The sequence below is a fragment of the Suricata suricatta genome, chromosome 12 (genome assembly GCF_006229205.1).
Source record: "Suricata suricatta isolate VVHF042 chromosome 12, meerkat_22Aug2017_6uvM2_HiC, whole genome shotgun sequence".
Taxonomy (NCBI): domain Eukaryota; kingdom Metazoa; phylum Chordata; class Mammalia; order Carnivora; family Herpestidae; genus Suricata; species Suricata suricatta.
In genome coordinates, this window is record NC_043711.1 from 50,848,689 (window position 1) to 50,872,722 (window position 24,034).

The following is a 24,034-nucleotide window of genomic DNA, read 5'->3' on the forward strand; positions in this document are numbered from 1 at the left end:
GCAAATTACTTCGTTTTCTATACTTCAGTTCATCCATCTGTAAAATTGGAATAATAACCATTCATTTCCCAGGGTTTGTTTTAAGAATTAAATAAAATCATGTCCGTAAAAGTGCTTCGTGTAAAATGCTAAATGTCATAAAGATGTTAGGTTTAATGATGCTTCCTAATTCCCTAATGGTATATTGTATCTTCAGAATTCAATGAGGGGCACCTGGGTGGCTCAGTTGGTTAAGCATCCAACTTCGGCTTACGTCATGAATTCGTGGGTTCGAGCCCCACATCAAGCTCTGTGCTGACAGCTCAGAGCCTGGAGCCTACTTCTGATTCTGTGTCACCTCTCTCTCTCTGCTCCTCCCCCACTCGTGCTCTGTCTCTCTCTCTCACACAAAATTTAAAAAATAAAAAATAAAAGAATTCATGAGATAAAGAATATTTGAGAGTTTCCTCTGTGCCATGCATTAATCTATGTACTTTCTGGATACCATTCATCCATTTACTGTCCCAACAATCCTATAATGTAGGTGTTATTACTATGGCTATTCAGTAAATGTGGAAAAGAAGGAACAGAATGCTTTTCAGTTGTCTGGCTATTAAATCTTAGGGCCAGATTCAAACTCAGGTGGCACCTGAGAGCCCCTGATGAGAGACTAAAGACAGTAGAAGATGTCCTCTGTCTGGTCCAGTTATTATATACAAAACATCAGCTGAGCATGGATGGATATGACAAGGTGATCCTCCTTTGACCGCCAGAGATCAAGACCCCTCTTTATCACTTTCATCACCAGATAAGTTGAACGTGTGACTAATCATAAGAAACACGGAGCTTGGATTTTCTCCCCCAAAATATTTTCTGTTCTTTACTTAAACACTGATTAAATGAAAAACTAAGGCATAAAAATTATAGAGATTTCACAAGGCCTTTTTTAAAAAATGGAATAGGTGAGCCTTGTCCTGGTGAAACCAAAACTGACAAGGTCATTGTTAATGATACAAAACCAACAGCTGGATGATAAATCAGAAAAATGAGGCCCAACATTCCTCAAATCAAGCGACATTTATCTCTAGTTTAAAGGGCTCTCTAGCGTTTGTATTTCATTGGTGTGAGAGTTCCAACAGAACCCTAAAGCGATTATATAGAACACCGAGGCTTTTTAAGAGCTTCTAACTTAGCAAGGCATGGTAATTTAAAAGGGAACGCATGAACTGCTAGAAGCAAGGAGCTTTCTGCTGAAGAATACAAATGTGTTCTAGGCTATCGCTTCCGCCTCTTTCTGGGGAAAGGCAAAATGCACATGGGAATGTGATGGAACTTTCCAGCTGGTGGTTTTGCATTATCAGGAAGGAAAGTGTTTGAGAAAATGAAAATTACTGATAATTAGTTGTGAATGCCTGGAAGGGAGAAAAATGGAGAACACTGCAGAATATTTATGTCAAGAGCTGACCCTCACGGATGGCAGTGTGAACTGGTACAACATTTAGGAGGGGATTTTAGCAAAGCGCTGACACTTTGACCCAGCAATTCCACTTTCAAGAATCTACCTTATAGTAATATTTGCACATGCACACAAAGGTCCGTGTATGAGGATGTTCACTGTAGCATTGTCTGCATGTTTGAAAAATGGAAATAAGCTATATCTGTCAATATGAAAATGTTTAAACAAACAATGGCATATCCATAGTTTAGAAAAATTTGCGGCTAGTAAATGGAATGACATAGATCTACGTATTTAACACAGAAGATGTCCCCAATATGTTAAGTGAAAAAGGCACATTGCAAAATAGTATCTATTATATTATTCCATTTAAAAATGTTTTTAATGTTGGGGCGCCTGGGTGGCTCAGTCTGCTAAGCATCCAACTTTGGCTCAGGTCCTGATCTCATGGTTTGTGAGTTGGAGCCCTGCTGACAGCTCAGAGCCTGGAGCCTGCTTTGGATTCGGTGCCTCCCTCTCTCTCTGCCCCTCCCCCACTCATGCTCACGCGTGCGCTCTTTCCCTCTCCCCTCAGAAATAAAATAAACATTAAAATTTTTTAAATGTTAACATGTATGTACAAAAATATCTGGAAGAATATGTACCAAAGATTATCAGTGGCTATTTCTGAGGGATGGTATACATATTTTTGTAGTGTATTCATTTTATGAGCAGAGATTACTTTTGCAAAGGGGGGGTGGGGAAATACAAAACAAACTTGAATTATATCCTGAAGGGAAGAACGAAAGAAACACTGCTGGTGGAGATTTATTCAGTGTATTCAGGTGAAAGGTTTTAGTGTAATTCTGCAGTGAGTACATTTCAGATTCTGCCAATCTGGGCAAGGGTGCTATTTAGTCCGAATGGACTAAAATGACTGTGCTCACACTGGGTGACTGAGACACACCGTGTCTCCCTTCCGCCGCCCTTATTCTGTCTCTAGGTTGTACCTCTGGCTCTTGCTGCTGCTCCTCAAAACCTTGGCTGACGGAGTTCCCTTTTCCTTCTCTTGCCTCACAGGTCAGCCATTTTAGAAGGCACCAAAACATGGTGGAGCATGGCCTTTGGAGTTCCAGAGCACTGGGTTCAAATCCCAACTTCACCACTCCTAAGTGTGTGACTTTGAGAAATTTGCTTCTCCTGTTAGGCTGTCTCTTTCCTCACGTGAAAAATGAGGAATTTAGGGAACTTGCCTAGTGGGGTCTTTGGAATGATAAAAAGAGATAAGTATAGAAAGCACTTGGGAATTTATCTTGATGAGCACTGAGTAATATTTGGAACTGTTAAATCACTATAATGAACACCTGAAATTAATATAACATTGAATATTAACTAATTAACATTAAATTTTTCAAAAATTAAAATTAAAAAGAATTTAAATTTTTTAAAAAGAAAGTGCTTGGGAATGGTAAATAAGTAAACAAATATTACCTATAATTATTGTCAGCATGGCCTATCAATCTCTTTGTAAAATTTATTTTCTTCTATCTTCTGCCTGATAAACTCCTACCCATTCTTCAAGCCCGGGCTCAGATGCCATCACTGCAAAACCTCCTCTGGTCTCTCCCCCACAGACCCAGAACTGCTTAGCACTCCCTTATCAGAGGTCCTGCGGGTGCTGGGTGCCACCCCTTCCCACCCCTTCCCACCCCACTTCATTACTGCAGCTTAGTTCTGGGTTCGCTTGCCCCTCCCCTTTATAGACCCAGAGGCATCAGCCCTGTTCAAGCCATCTCACATCCTCAGCACCTACCTCAGTGCTTCGCCCAGAATTTGAGTTCACATAATTACTTTTCAAATTAAATTAATCCCATCCCTGCCTCTATCATCCCAGACCAGGCATCTTTAGTTCCCAATGAAACTATGGTAACAGCATCCTCACTGCTCTTCCTCCCTCCTTCTTACTCGGTTCCATTCTAAACTGACATTCAGGCCTGGTTTCACATCATCCCTTTTGCCACAGGCTAATGTGATCCTAAGCACATTGCTTTCTCTCTCTAAGAGTTCGCTTTCTCTTCTGCAAAGTGGAGACAGTAACTTCCTCCCATCTGGTAGCAGAGCCACTCATTGAAAACTGCATGTGAAAGGCATCAACATTACCTGAATTTATGTATTGCTACTTCTGCTTTTTGAAAGGCAGTGTACATCAGGGAAGAAGAAAAGAGTATCTGAAAATCTATGTCCTGGAAGTTAAAGTACATCCCCTGTGATTTTTATCAGGTTTCTCTAGTTATACATAAACAGGTGAGCTGTAACCTGGGCTCAAATTGCATTTGATGTGCCCTCTGTGAGACCAATCCCCGAGGCAAAGGGGCAAAGGCTCGTCATCACCCTTGGAATGAAATACAAACCTCAGAGCACATTGGTGCAGTCCTTACCATTCATGAACACTTCTGTACTCATCACTGGATTTGAAAACAGCTTTAATGGGGAAAAAAATCACAGCCTAATCTTAACAGTCATCATCTCTAGATGGTGGAAATGGACATGATTTTAATTTTATGTGTGTTTTCCTAAGCCTTCAAAATCTTCAATTTTGGAGCTGGGTAGAGATGATGGTAACACAACACAACACTGTGAATGCACTGCCACAAAATCGCACATAATGTGTACAGTTTTATGTCAGTTGTGTAAACTGCACCTCATTAAAAATATTCTTCAATACATATGCATGATTTTATATCCATTTATTGAAATGTGTTTGAGGCGAGAACAAAAACGGATTCCTAAGGCTCAGAAGCATTTCAAGTAGCTAACACTCCTCCGCACCCATATTTCCAGGTCACTGGTCTAGGCGGCTAGCCTGCAGCGCGCTCCTCCGACCACCAGGGGTCTCCGCGGAGCCCTCGCGTCCCCACCCGAGGAGGAGCGTCTTCTCTTGCGCCTTTGAAGCGCGTGTGCCGGCGAGAGGCGTGGTTGGGATTGGCAGCTCGGCCCGCTAGCCCGCCGACCACCGGGACCTTTCCCCGGCGGTTCTCCGTCCTGGGCTGGGGCTGGCCTGAACCCTCGAGTGCTCCACCGTCCCTCCACTTCCCACCCCTAGCTGCAGCCCTCTGCTGCCTCGGCCGGTCCCGAACTTCCATCTCCGCACTTTCATTGCCTGCCCCGGAATCCGTCCCCCGACCCGCTGTCCTCTGCCCCGCTCTGCCCCGCCTCTGGCCCTGTCTCTGAGCGCCGGCCCCATGGCGCTGCAGGCGCTGCAGAGCTCGGGGGTGGCCTTCCGCAAGATCCTGTCTCACTTCCCCGAGGAGCTGAGCCTGGCTTTCGCCTACGGCTCCGGGGTGTACCGCCAGGTGGGGCCCAGCTCAGACCAGAAGGTGAGCCTGGCCCCGGGGCAGGGCCCACGCCGGGATCGGCCTGTTCTCACAAGGTCCTTTTTGCCTTGGACCCCACCAGAGCCCTAGAGCTGCCTCTCCTATGCGCCCTCCAGGTATCAGCTAGCAAAGTACAAACAAAAGTTAATGACTTCCTCCGCTAAGGCTTTAGAGCTTTTGCTGAATTAACATAAAAGGAGCCAGAGTCTAAATAGAGATGTTCTCAAGTGAACTGGAGTTTTAACTCCTGTGTTTCATGCACAGCCTAACAATTCATTGTCATCTTTAATAAACTAAGGAAAAAGAAGTGTACAGATTGTGATAGGGCCCCTCTTGGGGTTGGACACCCGGCTGTAATCTGCCCTTAGGTTAAAGTTTGCCTGTTCACTTCCTGGTGAAGCTGTCTCTACAGTTGCTTGGACTTCCTTTTTCCCAACTATACTGTATTTAAGTGATACTTTGTTTTAAATTGACAATATGTGAAAATTTATAGATTGTAGGTATATAAGAAATTCTATAGATTATTATAGGCTAGTTATTTTTTCTAACCCACATTAACATAATTATACATTTTTTAAAAACATGTCCACCCCAAATCTTAAATTTCACCAGTGGTTTGTGGATTACGTTTTGGGAAACTTAGAGCAGGCCTTAGCCTCCTGATTCGATATATACCTCTTCCGTGAAGATTTTCCTTTGGGTAAACCTGGAATTTCCTCCAAGACCAGGCCCTTTCTTCCCTTTCTCTCACACTCATTCCCTACAAGATAACAAGTCTTATAGATTCCAACGTGAAGTCTCAGATCAGTCCCTACCCTCAGTGCCTTACTTAGTATCTTTTTCATTTCTCACCTGGAATTTTGCAGTTAGCCTCCTGTGTGGTTTCCTGGCCTTTACTCTTTCTTCCCTCTGGTGAGCTCTTCTGTAGGAAGATTTTTTTAGCCTGGCAACCAGCCTCCCTCTCTGGTCTCATCGCCAGCCCCCACTTGTGTTCTCTTCCAGCCACATCAGACTCTATGCAGCATCCGGAACATGTCCAGCTCTCATATCTACAAGAATGTTTTCCTTTTGCAGGACTTCCCTTCCCCATCCTTCATACCTCCACCAAGCCTACTGAACTCTTGCACATTCTTCAAGTCTCAAATTTATCAGAGTCTTGAAGAATGCAATTTTATAGCAAGATTTCTCCTTCTTGTTCTGCCCTCATTCAGAGTGAAATTAGTACATTTTGCATTCCTCTGTCAAGTTGATTTAGTGATCATTGTCTTTTCTCTCCAGTAGACTTTTTAAAATCTCTACCCCAAGATCTATCAGAGCTCCTTGTAGGTGCTCAGTGAGTGGTTGGTGAATGGGTAAGAATTACAATAACTTATTTCCCTTCCTATAATATTTTACGGAGCTTTTCCATACTGTGTTATTTGATCTGGAAGAAGAGTGGAACACATTTAGATGAAAGGCCATGTGGCCTAAGTTCACTACATAGAATATGTACCAGACTGTGTCTGCCACTCACTGGCTTTGTGTCCACGGCACGGAGCTTACTCTGTGCCTTGGTTTCTTTTTCTCTGAAGTTGGGGCAACAGCAGTATCTGTCGTGTAGGACTGTTTTGATGATAGAATGAATTTCGGTAGCTATAATACAAAGGATTGGGAAGAGTGCTGACAGGACGGTTCTTGAGGAAACACGGCTGTTCTTATGGATATTGATGAAAACAAGCTCAGAGGGGTTCCAGAGACTTGCTGACATTTTTGCTGACAGCTTCAGGTCTTCTATTTATTAATCATAATGGCATAGAATTTTAAAGTTTTCCATTCTATCTAGGTGCCTTTCTGGGAATTAAAACTAAAACCATTCTCTTTTCTTCATTCCCAGAATGCCATGCTGGACTTTGTGTTCACAGTAGATGACCCCATTGCGTGGCATTCAAAGAACCTGAACAAAAATTGGAACCATTACTCTTTCCTGAAAGTTCTGGGGCCCAAGTTTATCACCGCTGTCCAGAATAACTATGGCGCTGGCGTCTACTATAATCCGCTGATCACGTGTGACGGTAGGGTAAGTGACCTCAGACCTCCATTGTAAGTTGGGTGGCTATTAAACTAAATATTAGAGTACCAGCTGAATATATACGTTCTTGCAGTCAGGAACTGTTCGAATTCCTGCTGGATAAAGGTGGGTGAGAGTAACTGTCTTTAGTTTTTGCCTTCAGCCAGTGCCTCTCAAATTTTAGTGAGCATCAGGCCCCCTAAGGTGTCTCTTGGACACAGATTGCAGTTCCCCATCTCCAGAGTTTCTGATTCAGTAGGTCTGTGGCAAAGCTTGAGGATTTGTATTTTTTCTTTTGTTTCTTTCTCTTTTTTTTTTAATTTTTAATGTTTATTTTTGAGAGAGAGATAGACAGAGTGTGAGCAGGGGAGGGGCAGAGAGAGAGGGAGACACAGAATCTGAAGCAGGCTCCAGGCTCTGAGCTGTCAGCACAGAGCCTGATGTGGGGCTCGCACTCATGAACTGCGAGATCATGCTCTGAGCCAAAGTCAGACACTTAACTGACTGAGCCTCCCAGGTGTCCCTGTATTTTTTCTATAGAGAGATAATGATAGAGCATTGTGTTAGATTCAGGTGTGCATTGTAATTTGATATGTGTATGCATTGCAGAGTGATTACCACAGTAAGTTTAGCTAACGTTCATCACGACACATGGTTACAGTATTTTTTCTTATGATGAGAACTATTAAGACTATTCTCTTAGTAACAAGGATTTGCATTTCTAACAAGCTTCCAAGTGATGTTGATGCTGCTGGTCTGGAAAACACTTTGAGGACCGTGGGTTTGGTCAGTGGGAGGAATAGGCAGGCCCATTAAGGATGAGCGTGAAGGTTAGTCTTCTCTATATGGAGGGGCAAATACTCCCAGGAAGAGGTTGGAAGTGAAGAAGGAAGTTAGGAGAATGTTGTGCCACGTGATAGGAACCTCCTGGTGCCAGCAAGTGGGTGGAATTTGAGGATGCGCCCCGGCTCCCTGTTGGAGAGCCGATAAGAGGCAAGGATCCCAGCCCAGCAGTGTTGTCACATGAAGGGGTCCAGTCTCCCGCAGCCAGAGAGGACTGGTGGGGCACTGCGTCACATCCCTCCTAGGGATTAGCCTGGCTGCTGTTGACAGGTTCCGCCAGCTTTGCCAGTTCTGGGAGATGCTGCTGATCGCTTAGATCAGCCCTGCTTTGATGTGCTGATGAATCATCTCGGAGGACCTCATCGAAGTTTGGATTATGAATCCGTTTTCTGGGATGGTGCCCGAGATTCTGCATTTTTTGACAAGCTGCCAGGTGATGCTGATGCTGCTCGTCAATGGACCACACGTTGAACGGCAGGAGGTTGGAGTATTGACTTGAGAAGGATTCTGAAGACCTGTCTGAACTGGGAGGAACGGGTACAATGACGGGGCTAGATGCTTACTTTTCTGGTTGAGGTCTTATCCTGCATCGCCTGCATCTTGCAGTTGAGAAGATGAAGGTTCAGAGAGCGGACATGGCCTTCATAAGGTCATGCAACTCGTTAGTGACAGTTAATGACCTCCAGGTCGGTGGTGTTTCCATCCCCTCCAGCTGTGGCATGCCTGCAGCAAGGAGGGCTTTTTCTGCAGCACCACGGACAGATTGGGGGGAAGGTGGCTGCCCAGCGCGGCTTTCCACGTCTCCTTTAGTCGTGCCAAACGCATAGCTTCGTTCTTTCTCCATAATTAGGATGATGCTGAGCCTATCTCTAATTAGTGGTTTCAAACAGTATTACAAGCTCCAGTAACCAAATATTGAGGCATAATTATATGCCGAAGAGACTGTACTTTTTAATTGAAATTCTTCAGCTACTTTTTAGACATTTGTAGCCTGAGAAGGCTGTTTAGATACTAAAGTTTAGCAAAGTAAGTCTGAAGTTATTCGTTGAAGCAAATGGGATTTTGTAACCTGGAGCAGCTACATTTAGGTTTTCTACAAATTGCTTTTGAGATGAGCTTGGCCATAATTTCAGGTGTTTAGCTCTGATAAAGAGGTTTAATTTTTGGAGATGTGGCTTTGTAATTACAAAAGTGTTTGAAATAATAGTAAAAGAGAAATTCACAGTGTAGAGGATGTTGCTGAAAACTTCTAAAGAAAATGTCTTGTATTTTGTGATGAAATGAATGTTGGAAGCCCAGACTAAAATTCAGGGACCTAGTTTTTACACTGCTGCCATGGTTACACCATTTATTAGGTTTCTTATTTCTCAGATGAGAAACATGAACTATATCTTTGCTTTTCAAACTGTCTGTGATACAGACCCAGCTTTTATTTCCAATCCAGGCAGGACCAACATGTGCTAGACAGCCCCAAGGAGCCATTGTGCCTTTCACATCACAGGAGCCCAAGTAAAGAGTATTCCTTTACCTCACATCCCTGATGGGACACTTGGAAACTAGTCCTTTGTGACAGATTTTGTGTTTTCACAAGGTAGATTTTAAATGGCTTTGGAAATCTAGGTGCTACTCTGGCCAGAAATTTATTAACTTGTCTTTTGCATTTGCAAAAGGAACAGTATAATATTTTGCTCTCCTTCGTGCCCATTTCTTTTCTAGCTTATCAAATATGGAGTCATTAGCACCAGTATTTTGATTGAAGATCTCCTCAACTGGAATAACTTATACATTGCTGGACGACTCCAGAAACCGGTGAGCAAGTGTTTTATTGGCTGCCACAGTTAGGGATGTCTCTCTCTGAACCTGACCCCGCGTTCATCTTTGTGATTACATCGAGATGGAACTCCAAGAAACAGAAATGAGTTTCAGACATCTCGATACTCCTTACAGAGTTCAGTGTCAAACCATATCCAGATAGTACCCACACTACTTCTGCCCACTCTGTAAAAAAACTCCAGTTGTCTGAATGGATCGGCCTCAGAGTCAGGGCCTGTAGATGGCAGCACCTCAGGATGGCAGAAGAGGTGCCCAGTGCCTCAGTGGAACCTCTGTCAGCAGGATCCAGATCACCATTCCAGAATGTAAGTGCCACAGGGCAGTGTTTGTCCACTGATGTGTCCCAGCGGTGCCTGGCACATAGTAAGCGTTCAGCAACCATTTGTTGAGTAAAGGAATAAGCCAGCTAGTCCTTCAGAGGGGATAGATTCCAGTCCCCTTTCTTACTCTCCTCAGGCCAGTGGTGACCTCCTGTCGTCAGGTCCTCCCCTCATTTGGGATTCTGCTAAAGGAGGCTATGGGGGTAGGCTTCCCCCTGGGCACAGGAAAAAAGTGGAAAGGTCTTGAACTTTTGACATGTATTTACATAATACATTTCTTCTTTTTTGCAGATATGTAGCCTATTTTCCATGAAGGAGTCTTTTCGTAGTTTAAGAACTGTGCGAAATAGTCACAGTTGCTAATGTCACAGCAAGGAAAATTTTTACTTGGTGGTGCTGTAAAAGTGTTGATATACATGGGCAGTCACAATTCTCTTGCCTTGCTTCTGAACTTAGAATTTAATAGTGTAGCTCATTAGAACATCCAGAAACACTTGATCAGGGCAACAGTTACATGGGTATGTTCATATATAAAAATTTGCCAAGCTGTTCCCTTTAGACTTGTACATTTCACTAAAAACATTTTTTTTTTAGTCCAGAAGCATTAGGCTTACTGAAATAACTTCCTATTTATGTAGATGAATTTCTCATTTCTAAGCTGGACAATTAATAAGGATAATCCAGTAAAGCTGGCTAATCAGTAAAATAATTGAACAGATAGATGTAATTGGAAATTTGTAAATGTTCATTTTCTTTCCAAGTTTTTTTTTTTTTTTAATTTACAAAATAGGTAGCCTGATGGAAAGAGTAATGGAAGTGGAATTAGAAGCCTTGGGTCTTACTCATTCCTGCCACTTCTTAGCTGTTTATGTGGATATAGGAAACTTGTTTGATCTTTCTGAACCTCAGGTAATTTATCTGTAGGAGGAGTAACAACACAGTAGTGCCCTGCCCCCCTCACAAAGGCGTTGGCGAGGGCAAGCAGGATGGAAGTGCTGGGAAAAGCATCTGAGGCTTGGCGCCCAGCTCTGACACTCCCCAGCTAGGTGACCCTGCACCAGTGACTTAATTTTCCTGAGCCTTGGGCCATCCTCATCTGTGGACGAGGCTGACAGACACAAACCTTAAAAAGCATTTGAGAAATGCCCAGATCTAAAATGCCTGGCATTAGGCAGATACAGAGGAAATGATCTTTCCTTTCTCTTTGTCCTTGCCTATCTCAGTTATTTTGAGATAAAGTGAGATATTGAATGTGAAAATGTTGTATTATGCTATGTACTATGCTTTGTGCTTAGAATATTTCCATTAAAAAAAAAGTAAGCTTTAGAAAATGAACCACCATGAAATCTCAGGATTTAAGTACTGGAAATGACCTCCGATTTCATCTAAATGTCACATATCCTGGTAAAATAAAACAAACAACTCAGGACATTCATCTTGATAAAAATTGCATTTCTCATCTAACTTCAAAAAAAATGTTATTTAGAACCATGACTGTTGTTCAGGCTTATTAAGTTTCTAACTCAAGAAAATTAGGCTTTCTTAAGAATCATTTGAAAGTGTTGAACATAACACATAGTAAAAAATAAAATCAAAGATTATAAACGGACAAAATAACTTCCACCCATTGGCAGTTTCCTTATCACATAAAAATCACTGCTAACCAGAGAGTTCTCAGTGATGACTCTCTTTAAATCAATGATTTTTACCCCTAGGTGGCAGCAAATAGTAATCAAACTTAAACAAATCTGATGAAAAGAAAGGATTGATAGCATTTTTTGTGGATAATTGAAGATCTTAGAAAGAATTGTGGGGGCGCCTGGGTGGCTCAGTCGGTTAAGCATCCGGCTTTGGCTCAGGTCCGGCTCTGTGCTGACAGCTAGCTCAGACCCTGGAGGCTGCTTCAGATTCTGTGTCTCCCTCTCTCTCTGACCCTCCCCTGCTCATGCTGTCTCTCTCTGTCTCTCAAAAATAAATAAAAAACATGAAAAAAATGTTTTAATGAAAAAAGAATTGTGAGAATATGAGTACAAATCCTTTGCTTTTATGTATTTTCAAAGAAGGAGTTGTGTTAAATTATATTGTCTAGAGCTCTAAAATTATCTTCCATATTGCAAATAGAACAGAATTTCTCAGTTCAAGTCTTTAAAAGGAATATACAGAGGGTGTATGGGAATTCAGTATACTTTCCAGGCAGTTTTGCTATGACCCTAAAACTTTTCTAAAAAATAAAAGTTTATTAATAATAATTAAAAAGGAAATAAGGGAGTGCCTGGGTGGCTATGTCAATTGAATATCTGGCTCTTGATTTTGGCTCAGGTCATGATCCCAGAGTTGTGGGATTGAGCCCTGCAACAGGCTCTGCTTTGAGCATGGAAACTGCTGAAGATTCTCTCTCTCTCCCTCTCTCTCCCACTCTCTCTCTCTCCCCAGCTTGTGCACTCCTGCTTGCTCTCTCAATAAGTAAATAAATAAATAAATAAATAAATGAAATATAAAAAAGAAATAAATATGAAATATAAAAAGATGGACATTTCTGGAAAAAACTGAGTGCAAATTAAATTTCTATCATACTTTACCATTAACTTACCTCATAACTGAAGAGATGAGCTGTTTTTATTTCTAGTGCAGCTTTAAGTTTCTGAGTCATTTCCCAAGTCATATTTCTATGAAATATGAAATTTAAAATATTTAACAGAATCTTCTGGCCAGTCTTTATTATGTCAAAAGAACATTAAAGTAAAATGAAATCATTTTCCTAATTTATTTAACATAAGTCTGGATTTTTGTGTATCTATGTATAGATAATTTGGCTTGAATTTTTAAATCTCACATTGACATACAATGGTATTTTGCTACCTTGTTAAGAGAATTTTAATTTATGTTAATGTATTCATTGCAATATTTTCCTCTTATTTGCTAGTAATATTCACATATCATACAGTTCATCCATTTTAAGTGTATAATTCAGTGGTTTTTAGTATATTTATAGCTTTGCAATTATTACCATATTGTAAATTTATTAATTTGCTTTTTGTGGATAGAAAAATCGCAGTGGCATTAAAGATCCCTGAAAGACAGTTGGAAAACCTGACTTACTGGTTTTGGCTCTGCCTGGCTGTGAGCAAATGTTTACGTCCCTAGCCTTTGAAATGCAAAATTTGAGGAGTTAATTTACTTATTCAAGAAACAATTAAGTTTTTTCCCTGTGGTTGCTAAAGGAGTAAAAAAAAATAATAATAATAATAACACCTTATTGTTGGCCCTGGAAAAGCCCACAGTCCAACAGGTATATATTAAAGTTTCAACTAGCTCGAATGTTCACTGTTTTTTCTTAGTCCTCAAACAGTAGCCATTTAGAAAAATTAGTCTTTCTGGTCATTTGGAATGGAAAACTGTGGGAAGTGTCATTTGGTTGAGTATTTGAACACTAGGTAAGGCTCTGTTCTTTGTGACTATAACTTCACTTTTTGCAATTCAAGGACTGTCTTCCTGTGACCGTAATAGACAGGAGACGCATGTGACTGACTCTCTTTTTTTTTCTGTTTTGAAAGGTACTCACAAATCTCTCCAAGTTGCGCTTTTGAAAGTCCCTTCAAGCGTTGCCCCTTCCTCTCTCCAGTAAAGATTTTCTCCTTGGCAGTAGTGCTAATGCTATCTGTGCGGTTCAGGTCAGGGCATTCCCAGTAAGATACAAACAGCTATTCACCAATCTGAGGACTTTTCTTTTTTCCCAGGCCTCTCTGGCAGTGTCCCAAGAGTTCACTGGCTTTTCACTCTGAACCACAAATAACAGTGCTACTGAGACAAGTTCCTGGGTCACCTTCCACTGGAGAGCCAGACCAGCACAGCAGCAGTCTTCTGCATTGGCATTTTTCCTTTGAGGAAGGATGCTTTCATTTTTACTCTCAACCTTAAATAGCAAACAGACCGTTTTCTACAACCTGAGTAGCACAGCTCTCTTTGTGAACAAGTGTATTGCTTTGAATAAGAACATTTTCCCCAAAGTTACTCTTTGCATCTGTGATTGGTTAGCATCTCAGAATAACCTCTGTTTTCACCGAGTTTCTGTAAAAGCCACAAAAAGGAGGAGGAAGAATTACTGAGCGGACCTGGTGAATGAGGATGAAGAATAAGGATTTGGAAGTAAACCTGTGTAACAGGGTTGTAGAAAGAGCGCTGGATAAATCAGGGACCTACATCCTCTCTTGGGGTCCTTACAAGGGGAAGTCATTTAACCCTCTGGGCCTCAGTCTCCCCATTAGTAAGATAAGCTTCCCCTTAGAGATCCATGGTTCTATATGGAATACAAAGTTTGTGAAAGTTATTCAAGGAATAAACATAGGCGTTATTATAGCACCCTGACATTTTTAATCATCTTTCAAGATAAGAAATTAACCAGTACCAAAAAAAAAAAAAAAAAAAAAAGTTAGCCAGAACAGATCCCTAGCTGAATGCGTGAGAATAATTCAAAATATTTAGAGCTGGATTTGCCAACTGTAAGGGTGTTACCCTGATTTTTGCCATCGACTCATTATGCAGCCTTGCACAAGTCATGCTACTGGACTGCACCTTGGTTTTACTTTCTGCAGATGATGGCAATAATGCTAAACTTACCCAGGTGCTGAAAGGCTTAATTAAGGGCTATTAAGTGCTGTAATTACAAGGGAGGAGTTGGTAGTAGAGAATAAAGTGGCTTACCTACCATTTGAGAGGTTTGGATGTTATAAATATTCCCTTAGAAAAAAAGGTAGGGGAAAAAAGGTGAAAGAAGTGAGGTTCTTAACTTTATAAAAAGTTATGTTTTATAATATTGTTTTTCACAATTAAAAAAAGAAACTTGGTTTTGAGATAGACGTCCTTCTTTTTCCTTACCATCCAGTAAAGTTTCAGAGTTTCTCATAGTGTATGTCTTTTACATGCCATCTTTATTTTTCTGAGAAATTCTCATTCTTTGACAAATAAAAGGTGACTTACGGCCTGTTTTCTAGAATGGGGGAAGATTTGGTGACAGCACTCATGGTGTGCAGAAAGCAAATACATTTCACATACATGAAACTCTTTATTAGGGACTTCTAGGCCCCTTCCTTGTTTAGAAAACCAGTCAGAAGCAGCCTGATGGTGTATGGACCATGCCGGGGGTGTAGATTGTCACAGCCACTCCGAAGAGCAATTTGGCACTTCTGCTTCTGAGTATGTACTTGAGAGCAGAGGTTCTCAAAATGTGGTTCCGGGGCCCGCAGCATTAACACTACTGGGAACTTGTTAGAAATGTACATTTTCAGGCCTGACCCCGGCCCACTCAATCAGAAACTCTAGGGATGGACCTAATAATACGCATTTTAACAAGCTCTCTGGCCAGAGAAGCACTTGCATTGCACCCCAAGAAAGAGACAGAAGGAAGCTATGGGTCCATATGCAATATCTCATTAATCTAACCAAAGACCTGATCAGTTCAATTCTGTTATTAACCCCATTTTACTAATGAGGGATTATGGCCATAGTCACAGAGCTAGTAAGAGGTAGATCTGAGTCTTGAACACATTTTCTTGACTACAGTGCATTCTTCAAAACAGAGACTCTCAGAGCAAACTGGACCAGTTTGTAGTTTAATGGACTTGGGGGAAGTCAAAGAGCAGCTTCTGGTGTGTATTCAGGAGAAAAATCCTTTTTATTGATCAAGGCACTCACGAGTACATGAGATAGGTTACATTTGTCACTTCATTTGACCTTTGAAACAATTTTTTGATGCACATTTATCCTCATTTTATAAATGAGGACTTAAGTTCAGAGAAATTAAGTAATTTGCCCAAATTCACACAGCTAGTAAATCCCTAGACCTGAGCCGGTACCTATCCCCAAGCCCATGCTAATTTTCTTTCCTTTTTCCTTAGTGAAGTTCAAAGTCAGTTCAAAATAAAGCATGAAATGCTTAGGTTATACATGGATAAGAAGAAAGATGAGTTCTACATAAAGGAGTAAAATGCCTTTGTCTACCATGAAATTAAGTAAAGGACACTGAGACTATAAAATTGTAAAATACAAAATTTCCCAAAGGACAGTCATTCCCTTTATACTGCCGCTTTTTTCAAAACCCATGGAGAGTTTATTCATTAATGAGAAATTTCTCTTTCTTGTATCATATCATCTTTGGTTTAGCATAAAATGCAAGCCTCTGGGATTGCTTATTAGAATAACAATTATTTTGCCTCCACTGGCCTAATCTTCCAAGATCTTTAGGGCTTAGGGTTTGGGACTGGTCCAGTGCATGTGTAAACTGTAGCTTGAGCAATACTCTACTCCTGCAATTTTTCTTTTGAATGCTCTGCTTTTTTTGCAGGTGAAAATCATCGCAATGAATGAGAATGTTGCTCTTCGGTCAGCCCTCGATAACAATCTGAAGAGTGCTGTGACCACGGCTTTCCTGATGCTCCCCGAAAGCTTTTCTGAAGAAGACCTCTTCACAGAGATTGCCGGACTCTCTTACTCAGGTCCGTAGATCTGTTGCTCACGTTTTCTGCAGGGAGAGTTGTGGTGCGGACCAGCATCCCACCCGCCCCGCAGGCCGGGCGGGAGCCGCGGTGCCCCGCCATTGCCCAGGAGGCGACTTACCTCGGGAGCCGTGGCTCACCTCCCAGGCCTCTCCTCCTCCACATCTGTATATAGATCACCCCAGGGTAGTCTTGCTGTTGCTGCCACTATTCATTTTCATTTTGAAACAGTTTCAAACTGACAGAAGAGTTTCAATAATGACACAAAAAATTCCCATCTCCCCTTTCCCCAAATTTGCCAGTTTTAGTGTTTCGCCATATTTGTGTTCTCATTCATTTGAAAACCACTGTCTTAAATAAATCTCTTCTTTCCCAGCTTTTAAGTGTGAGTCAAGGAGCTATGCTCAAAACCCTGCAAAAGCAGTTTACACATTTACTGAATCCCTGTATAGATAAGATTTCACAGAAATATGATGCTGCAAGAGACCATTAAGGTCTGTCCTTCAGTCTTTTTTTTCCGAAAGGCCGCTGGCAGGACCACAGCTGCAGTTGCAATACTGGGCAGAACGGAAGTGACGTAAGCTCGGTCTTGGTTGCTTGCAGCTCCTCGTGGCAGCGGCCCTGCCTTTCAGCAGAAAGCGGAGGGGCAAAGGCTGGTGTGGCCGGTACAGGCATGAATGGGCCTGCGCGCAACGTGTGGGCAGAGGGGGTCACCTTGTTAGGGTGAAGTCCTCCCCAGGCTCCCCTGTGAAGAAAGATGGGCCCAGAACCTCTCATGAAGGGTTAACTTTGTGGGAGCACGCTGCGGAGCCGATCTCTTCCTGGCCCGCACCACTGCCCCTCTTCCCTTCCCTCCCGGTGACCGACATCAGGCAGTGGCAGCTGCGTTCTAGGAGTGCCTGCACATTCTGAGCATGGACTAGAGAAGTGTATCGAACGGCATAACTGCCTGCCCCTGTGCGCAGACTTTAAGTGAGCATGCAGGCTGCCAGCAGTCTTCAGCTGACTTTTGCTTTGCCTCCTGGAAAGGCGGTGATTTATGCTCCTGGTTTCTCCGTGCTGTGAAACAGGTACAGGGTGTTCAGTGAGTACTCGCTGACTCATAACGGTAACATTCTCTGTTTTTGCTTCTTTTATGATTATTAAGGGCTGCTATATAGCAGTGCTATACCAGACACAGATAGGTAGGTCAGTAAATAGGTAGGTGGGTCAGGGGGAGGTTAGCTATGTAGGAAGGTCAGTCGTTTATTCCATCACGGAACCCTCACACAACAACCCTATTTGCTCAACGACTATTTCCAGTGTGCCTTCCACGTGCCACACACTGCCTCAGGTCCTGGGTACACACTGGTGAGCATGACATGAGTAGGACTCCTCTGGGAGTTCGTGTTCTCTTAGGTAGAGCCAGACAGGAAAGGAGCAGTTAGGTCGCTTCAGAGAGCGGTAAGTGCAATGAAGAGAAGAAAATAAATCAAGACGAGGGCCACCATTACCTTGGATAGTTAGGGAGGACCCTCTGAGGTAGTGATGTCTGAGCTCAGATCTAATGGCAAGGAGCTTGCCCTGGGTGCCTAGGAGAAGGGCAGAAAGAGAGAGTGAGAGAGCTGCTTCCTACGAGGCAGGTTCTCACCTTGGTTTGCCTGATTCCAGCTTTCTTGGCTTGCATTTTCTCCCATTTCTTATCTGGTCTCCTCTTGCTCTCTTACGATTATATTATTTATTGCTTAACCCAGGCTGGGATCTGAGAATCTGCCCAAGGATCCCACATTACTCATTTCACTAAGGTTGGCTTCATTTTAGAAGCCAACTAGAGCAGCAGTCCTGTAAAATGTAGGACATGACTCTTGGAGCACGTTCTCCAGAGGGAACTGAAGCCACCTTCGTGCAGTCCCTGGCTCTGAGTGAGACACTCTGCGAAGAGCATTCCGTCCACAGGTTGTTTAGAACTGCGGACTTCTCTTTCCAGCAGGACAACATTACATGATGGTTGTTCCTAAGCGGGGACACAGCACACTTAATGGCCACCTCCTCTGTGATATAACGGAATTAGTGTGGAAGAGTGAGGATAGGGAAGGGTCGAGGCCCTGCAGGTCGAACCTTTCGCAGGTATGAGCCCTTCCTCAGGCCATGTGTTGAAAGGCCAGCTTTTCCTCCTGCCTTTCCTAGACTTCTGGGCACAGTATCCTTGAACTGAGTGGATTCTAACCTCTCTGCAAACCACCTAAATCTCCCAAGCCCCCAGAATATTCCAAACCTCAAATTATCCACCAATCTCATTTTTATTTACAACCTGGACATTTATTTTGCACCATTTCCATGTGAGAGACAACATGTTCCTAACCTGCCTAGGTCAGCATTTCTCCCTGGAAGGGGGTGGGGATTGGGGAGACAGGAAACGGTGTCTCTCTGTGTAATTGAGCAAGTGCCTGCCAGTAGTTACTAGCAGAGACAAGATCTGTCTGTATCACTAGTAGTAATAATAACCTCTTATGTTTTATATAGTATGTAAGGATCACTTTGCCTTGGGGGTCCGTATTGATGCCATGATGGTTGTAAATGATGGTGAGAAAGGAGTAGGTGGAAGATGAGAGCCTGCAAAATTGGGAAGGGGAAAGCTTTCTAATCCTTCAGTTATTCTTAGAAGTCAGCATATAAGTAAACAGAGAAGGAAAACCACATGAGCTTTAAAGGGTCACCTTGACCTTTCTCATATAAGTACAAACTATTAAAATGACTAACTTTACATAATGATCCTGGTTTAACATTTATCAGATGAATCAGCGTCCCATACCTCATGAAGAATTAAAGCTGTAATTTCTGCTCTAAAGGACTTCACATTAATAAATATGCAGTCATGGTGAGTCAGTGATAGACTTTGAAAACATGTGTAGGAAAGCAGGGAGTGTGAAAGAACACGGCTAGTTTGGGGAAGAAGGAATAGATAGATGTGACTGAAGTCATGGCTCATAGCAGGAGAAAACAGCACTCCTTTTTATGTGCCAGGAACAACTCTCAATATTTTTTATTAAATAACTAGTTTGAGCTTCACAGTAACCCATTCCTTTGGTTGTGTACTGATTTATTGCCCCATTTTAAGATGAGAAAACTGAGGCCCAAATCTCTAAGGTCATTTGTCTGGTAGGTTAGTAGGTAGTAGAGCTAGAATTTTATTATATATTTTTTTATTTTTTTAATGTATATATCTTGAGAGAGAGAGACCAAGTGGGGAGGGGGGGGACAGAGACAGAGAGAGAGAGAGAGACAGAGACAGAGAATCCCAAGCAGGCTCCACACTGTCAGTACAGAGCCCAACATGGGACTTGAACTCACAAACCCTGAGATCATGACCTGAGCCAAAATCAAGAATTAGATGCTTAGGGGCACCTGGGTGGCTCGGTTGGTTAAGCATCTGACTTCAACTCAGGTTATAATCCCATGTTTCGTGAGTTCGAGCCCCACGTCAAGCTCTGTGCTGCCAACTTAGAGCCTGGAGCCTGTTTTGGATTCTGCCCCTTCCCTGCTCACACTCTGTTTCTCTCTCTGTGTCTCTCAAAAATAAATAAGCATTAAAAACAAACAAAAAAAGAGGGTCAGATGCTTAACTGACTGAGCCACCCAGGAGCCCCTGGAGCTAGAATTTTAGCCCACACTCTTCCATTGAACTTCACTGTCTCTTAGGTATTTTGGACAAGAGGTTATGTCCTGGCCAGGCCAGGCACTGAACACAAAGGCAAATGAAACTGGAATTTGACACCCTGTACACTGCTAGGAGCCACAGGAGGTTTCAGGCTTTGCAAGAGGGTGGGAGATGCGATGCTGTGGAAAGCTCATTTTGCCAGCACCATGCAGGAGGCAGAGAGACTAAAACAGGAAAAAGTCTTACTCACTCAACAAATAATGACGAGAGTCTCCTACGCCAAGCACTCTTTTTTTTTTTTTTTACATCTATTTATTTTTGAGAGACAGAGAGAGACAGATCATGAGCAGGGGAGAGACACAGAGAGAGACACACACAGAATCAGAAGCAGGCTCCAGGCTCTGAGCTGTCAGCACAGAGCCTGACGCGGGGCTCGAACCCATGAACTGTGAGATCATGACCTGAGCCGAAGTCAGATGCTTAACTAACTGAGCCACCCAGGCGCCCCTCGCCAAGCACTCTTTGAGGTCTGGGGATGAAGGAAGTAATTAAGGCACGCATTGTCCCTGCCACTGTGGGGCTTTCATTCCAGTTGAAAAGTCAGTCAGCAAACACGTGGCAGCAGTAGAGCAGGGCAGGGAGGTGCATGTGCATGTGTTATGTTAGTGTGACCAGGGGAGTCCTGGGGGAGGGGACATCTGAACTGAGCACCACGGATGAGGACCCATGAGGAGACCCACACCCCCATGAGCCCTGCAGGCAGACAGGAGGTTAGGACTGTGTCCCCTCTCAGCCGGCTGTGCATCCTCAGCCTCTGGGACGATGCTGTGGCACACAGTGGGCGCTCAGCACGTCTCTGTTGGGCGGACAGACAGACCGTGATGGTGATGAGGCCTTGAACTAGAGCAGCACCTCAGCCAAGTGCACAAATTCACATCAAGCCCTTAACTTCTTACATCGAGTATCTTATTTTGTACCTTGCTTTTTTTGTTTTGTTTTTTAACATTATATTACCTCATGGAAGGCAGAGTTAGTGAAGTGTTTGAAGACTGGGGCCCTAGAGTCAGAGGCCTGGGTTCACATCTCAGCTGCACTCTTAATTTTTTGTCTTCAGGCAAGTTTCTTAGCTCCTTGTGACTCAGTTTCTTCATTTCTAAAGAAGGGTTTTATATGGATTAAATTAAATCATACATGCAAAAGTGCTTAAAGAGTGGCTGGCACACAGAGAATGCTCAGTTATTGTTATCTTAGACGTGTGTGTGTTTACACTAACACAGCCGCCCAGGTTGTACACAAAAATGAAAGAAAGATGGCAGCCAGCCCTGAGTTTGCAGACTAGCTTTGTAGAAGTGCATGAGCCTTCCTGAGCCTGTTTTATCTGTAAAACAAAAATAACTGCTTTCTAATAAGGTTTTCAATGAGATAATATACGTAAAAGTCCCCAACATCATATCTCATTGATAGTTGGTGCTCAGAAAATGATTACTATTATTATTCATTACTGTTACCGTGTATCGTTTCTGGCCACGTACGTTTTTCTTAAGTTGAGACACCATTATTTCCTCAGTGATAGATGGGCACTCAGGTTAGCTCCATTTATCGTTTTATTAATGACACTGCTGTGAATCACTTTGGAGAAATTACTTTGTAGGGGAAGGGGGCAGAGAGGGCCACAGACTGCCTTGGAGATGTCCTCCAAAATGGAATTATATTGTTAATTATAAGAATTACAAAACTCGTTAGATGTTGACAAATAATCCCTGTCAAAATTTGGAGGCGTTAGCGTTCATTTATGTTAGGTGGGTTATATGGCCCGTTCCTGTCCTTTAGAAGTGAAACACATGTTTAAGCACTCTTGTGTAAGAGAGAGAATGCTAGATTGTCTGAACTCAGGCTCAGCTACTTCTAGGAATAAGACAAAGCGAGGAAGTTGCCAGCTGAGTGATTCTTGGAGGAAGAAAAATTACTAATGGGTGCCAGCCTTCTAAAGTGTGAATAAACATTCTCATTTCTGGACCGTGGTAGAAGCCAGTGAAGAAACTTTCTCTGGAGTGATAACTCTTAAGATTCATTCTACAAGAGTCACGCCATCTGAAACCTTGCAAGCAGTATCACTGGATAACTTGCGTATTGGAGATGGACTATTTCAGTAATTTGGAAGCATATTTCTCTCCACTTGCCAAGCTTGAGCATTTGCTGCAGCCTCAGTTGGAGCTCTGTGCTTAGTCACTTGTTAATTTCTGAGAAGGCAGTACTCCAGAAGGGATATTAATTGTCAATAATGCCTAATGTTTATGGATTACTTACTGTGTGTCAGATATTGTTCTAAGTGTTTTACATGTATTAACTCATCTAATCCCTGAATCTTATAAACTAGCTACTCCTATTGCTTCCATCTTACATTTGAGGATACTGAAGCCCAGAGGAGCTATGTAGCTTGTAAGCTTGGATTTAAACAAAGGTGGTCTGGCTCTAGAACCTTTGCTCTTCTATAAGGGTCTGTGGTGGCGGGTGTGCTTTCCAGTTCATACCTGGGACAGTCTTCCACCAGGCCTCAGGGCCCTGGGTGTGCCTCCCCTCCCTCCTTTCACCCCTCCCCCCCCACCTTGTCATCTTCCTCTGCTTGTGCTCTCTTCATACCACTTCCTATTGTCTGAAATACTGGTTATTTTATTCATTTGTTGGTTTGTCTTTGGTCTGTATTCCTCTGTTAGAATGTACGGGGCAGAAATGTTTGTCTTTTTTTGCTCGCTCTACACCATGCTTATAGTGGTACCTGAAATATACTAGGTGAATGAACAGATGAATAGCTATATACTGGTTCCTTCCTGAATCAGTATCTTAAACCTGATTCCTCCCCATCCCTTTCTACACTCATCCATTTTGTGTTCTCTAAAGTATATAAAAGAAAGGTGATTCAAATATTTATCACCAAGCACATCAGCTGTTGATTCTTATCTCATTGTCTTCCATGTTATGAGTTTGTGCATATGGTGTCTTTTCTGCAACCATGGAGATATTTTGGGAGTTCTATTTTGAGTGTTGTGTTAGACTGCCTCCTAGAAATGCTGTCTTAGTCATCTGTGTTAAAATAGGTATTGTTTTGTATACACACAAAAGAATGAAGTTGAACCCCTAATTCATACTGTACACAAAACTAATTCAAAATGAATCTTGAATATAAGAGCTAAATGTAACAGCTAAAACTATAAAGCTCTTAGCAGAGTGACTTTAGGTTAGGCAGTAGTTTCTGAGATATACACCAAAAGCACAAACAACAAGGAAAAATAGATAAATGGGAAAACTTTATGAAAAGTAAACTTTCGTGCTGCAAACAGTACCCTCAAGATAGTGAAAAGGCAAGCAACAAAATGGGAGAAGAGATTTACAAATCATGTATCTGATGAGAGACTAGTACCAGAATATATAAGGAATTCTTGGAATGCAGTAAAGAAACAAGTAACCCAATATTAAAATGGGCAAAGAATTTGAATAGACATGTTTTCAGAGTTCGTGTACAAATAACAAGTAAGCATCATTAGTCATTAGAGAAATGCCAGTTAAAACCACAGAAACAGTGCTTCATACAATGGCTGTAATCAAAAAGACAAGAGTAAGTGTTGATGAGGATGTGGAGAAATTGAAACTCTCATGCATTGTTGGTGGGATTATATAGTGGTGCAGCTGCTTTGGAAAAACAGTTTGACCGTTCCTGAAAATGTTAAACATAGAGTTACCATATGACCCAGCAATTCTACTCTTAAGTATCTACCCAAGAGAAATGAGAACACATCCACACAAAACTTTGTACACAGTGTTCATAGCAGCATTATTCAAAATAATAGCCCCAAAGTAGAAACAACCCAAATGTCCCTCCAGTGAGGAATGGATAAAAGAATGTGGTACATCCATCCAAGAGACCACATTTCGCCATGAATAGGAATGAGTATTGATACATGCTACAACATGATAAACTTTGAAAACAAAGCACTAAATCATAAAAGACCATTTATTGTACACTTCCATTTACATAAAATGTCCAGAATGGGCAACTGTCCACATGCAGCAAGTAGAT

The 24,034-nt window shown here is 42.3% G+C and overlaps 1 protein-coding gene across 3 annotated transcripts in view; it reads left to right on the plus strand.

Annotated features, from left to right (window-relative positions):
* Window positions 1-4,384: 4,384 nt before the first annotated feature.
* Window positions 4,385-24,034, plus strand: part of TAMM41 (TAM41 mitochondrial translocator assembly and maintenance homolog) — a 47,089-nt gene continuing 27,439 nt past the window's right edge. For 2 of the 3 annotated variants that reach the window (XM_029918525.1, XM_029918526.1), the window contains exons 1-4: window positions 4,385-4,791; window positions 6,662-6,844; window positions 9,395-9,487; window positions 16,172-16,322. In XM_029918525.1, the coding sequence (XP_029774385.1) occupies window positions 4,657-4,791; window positions 6,662-6,844; window positions 9,395-9,487; window positions 16,172-16,322 (562 nt within the window). In that variant the 5' untranslated portion in view covers window positions 4,385-4,656. The remainder of the gene's footprint in view (window positions 4,792-6,661; window positions 6,845-9,394; window positions 9,488-16,171; window positions 16,323-24,034) is intronic. The other variant, XM_029918527.1, reaches the window with a different exon arrangement.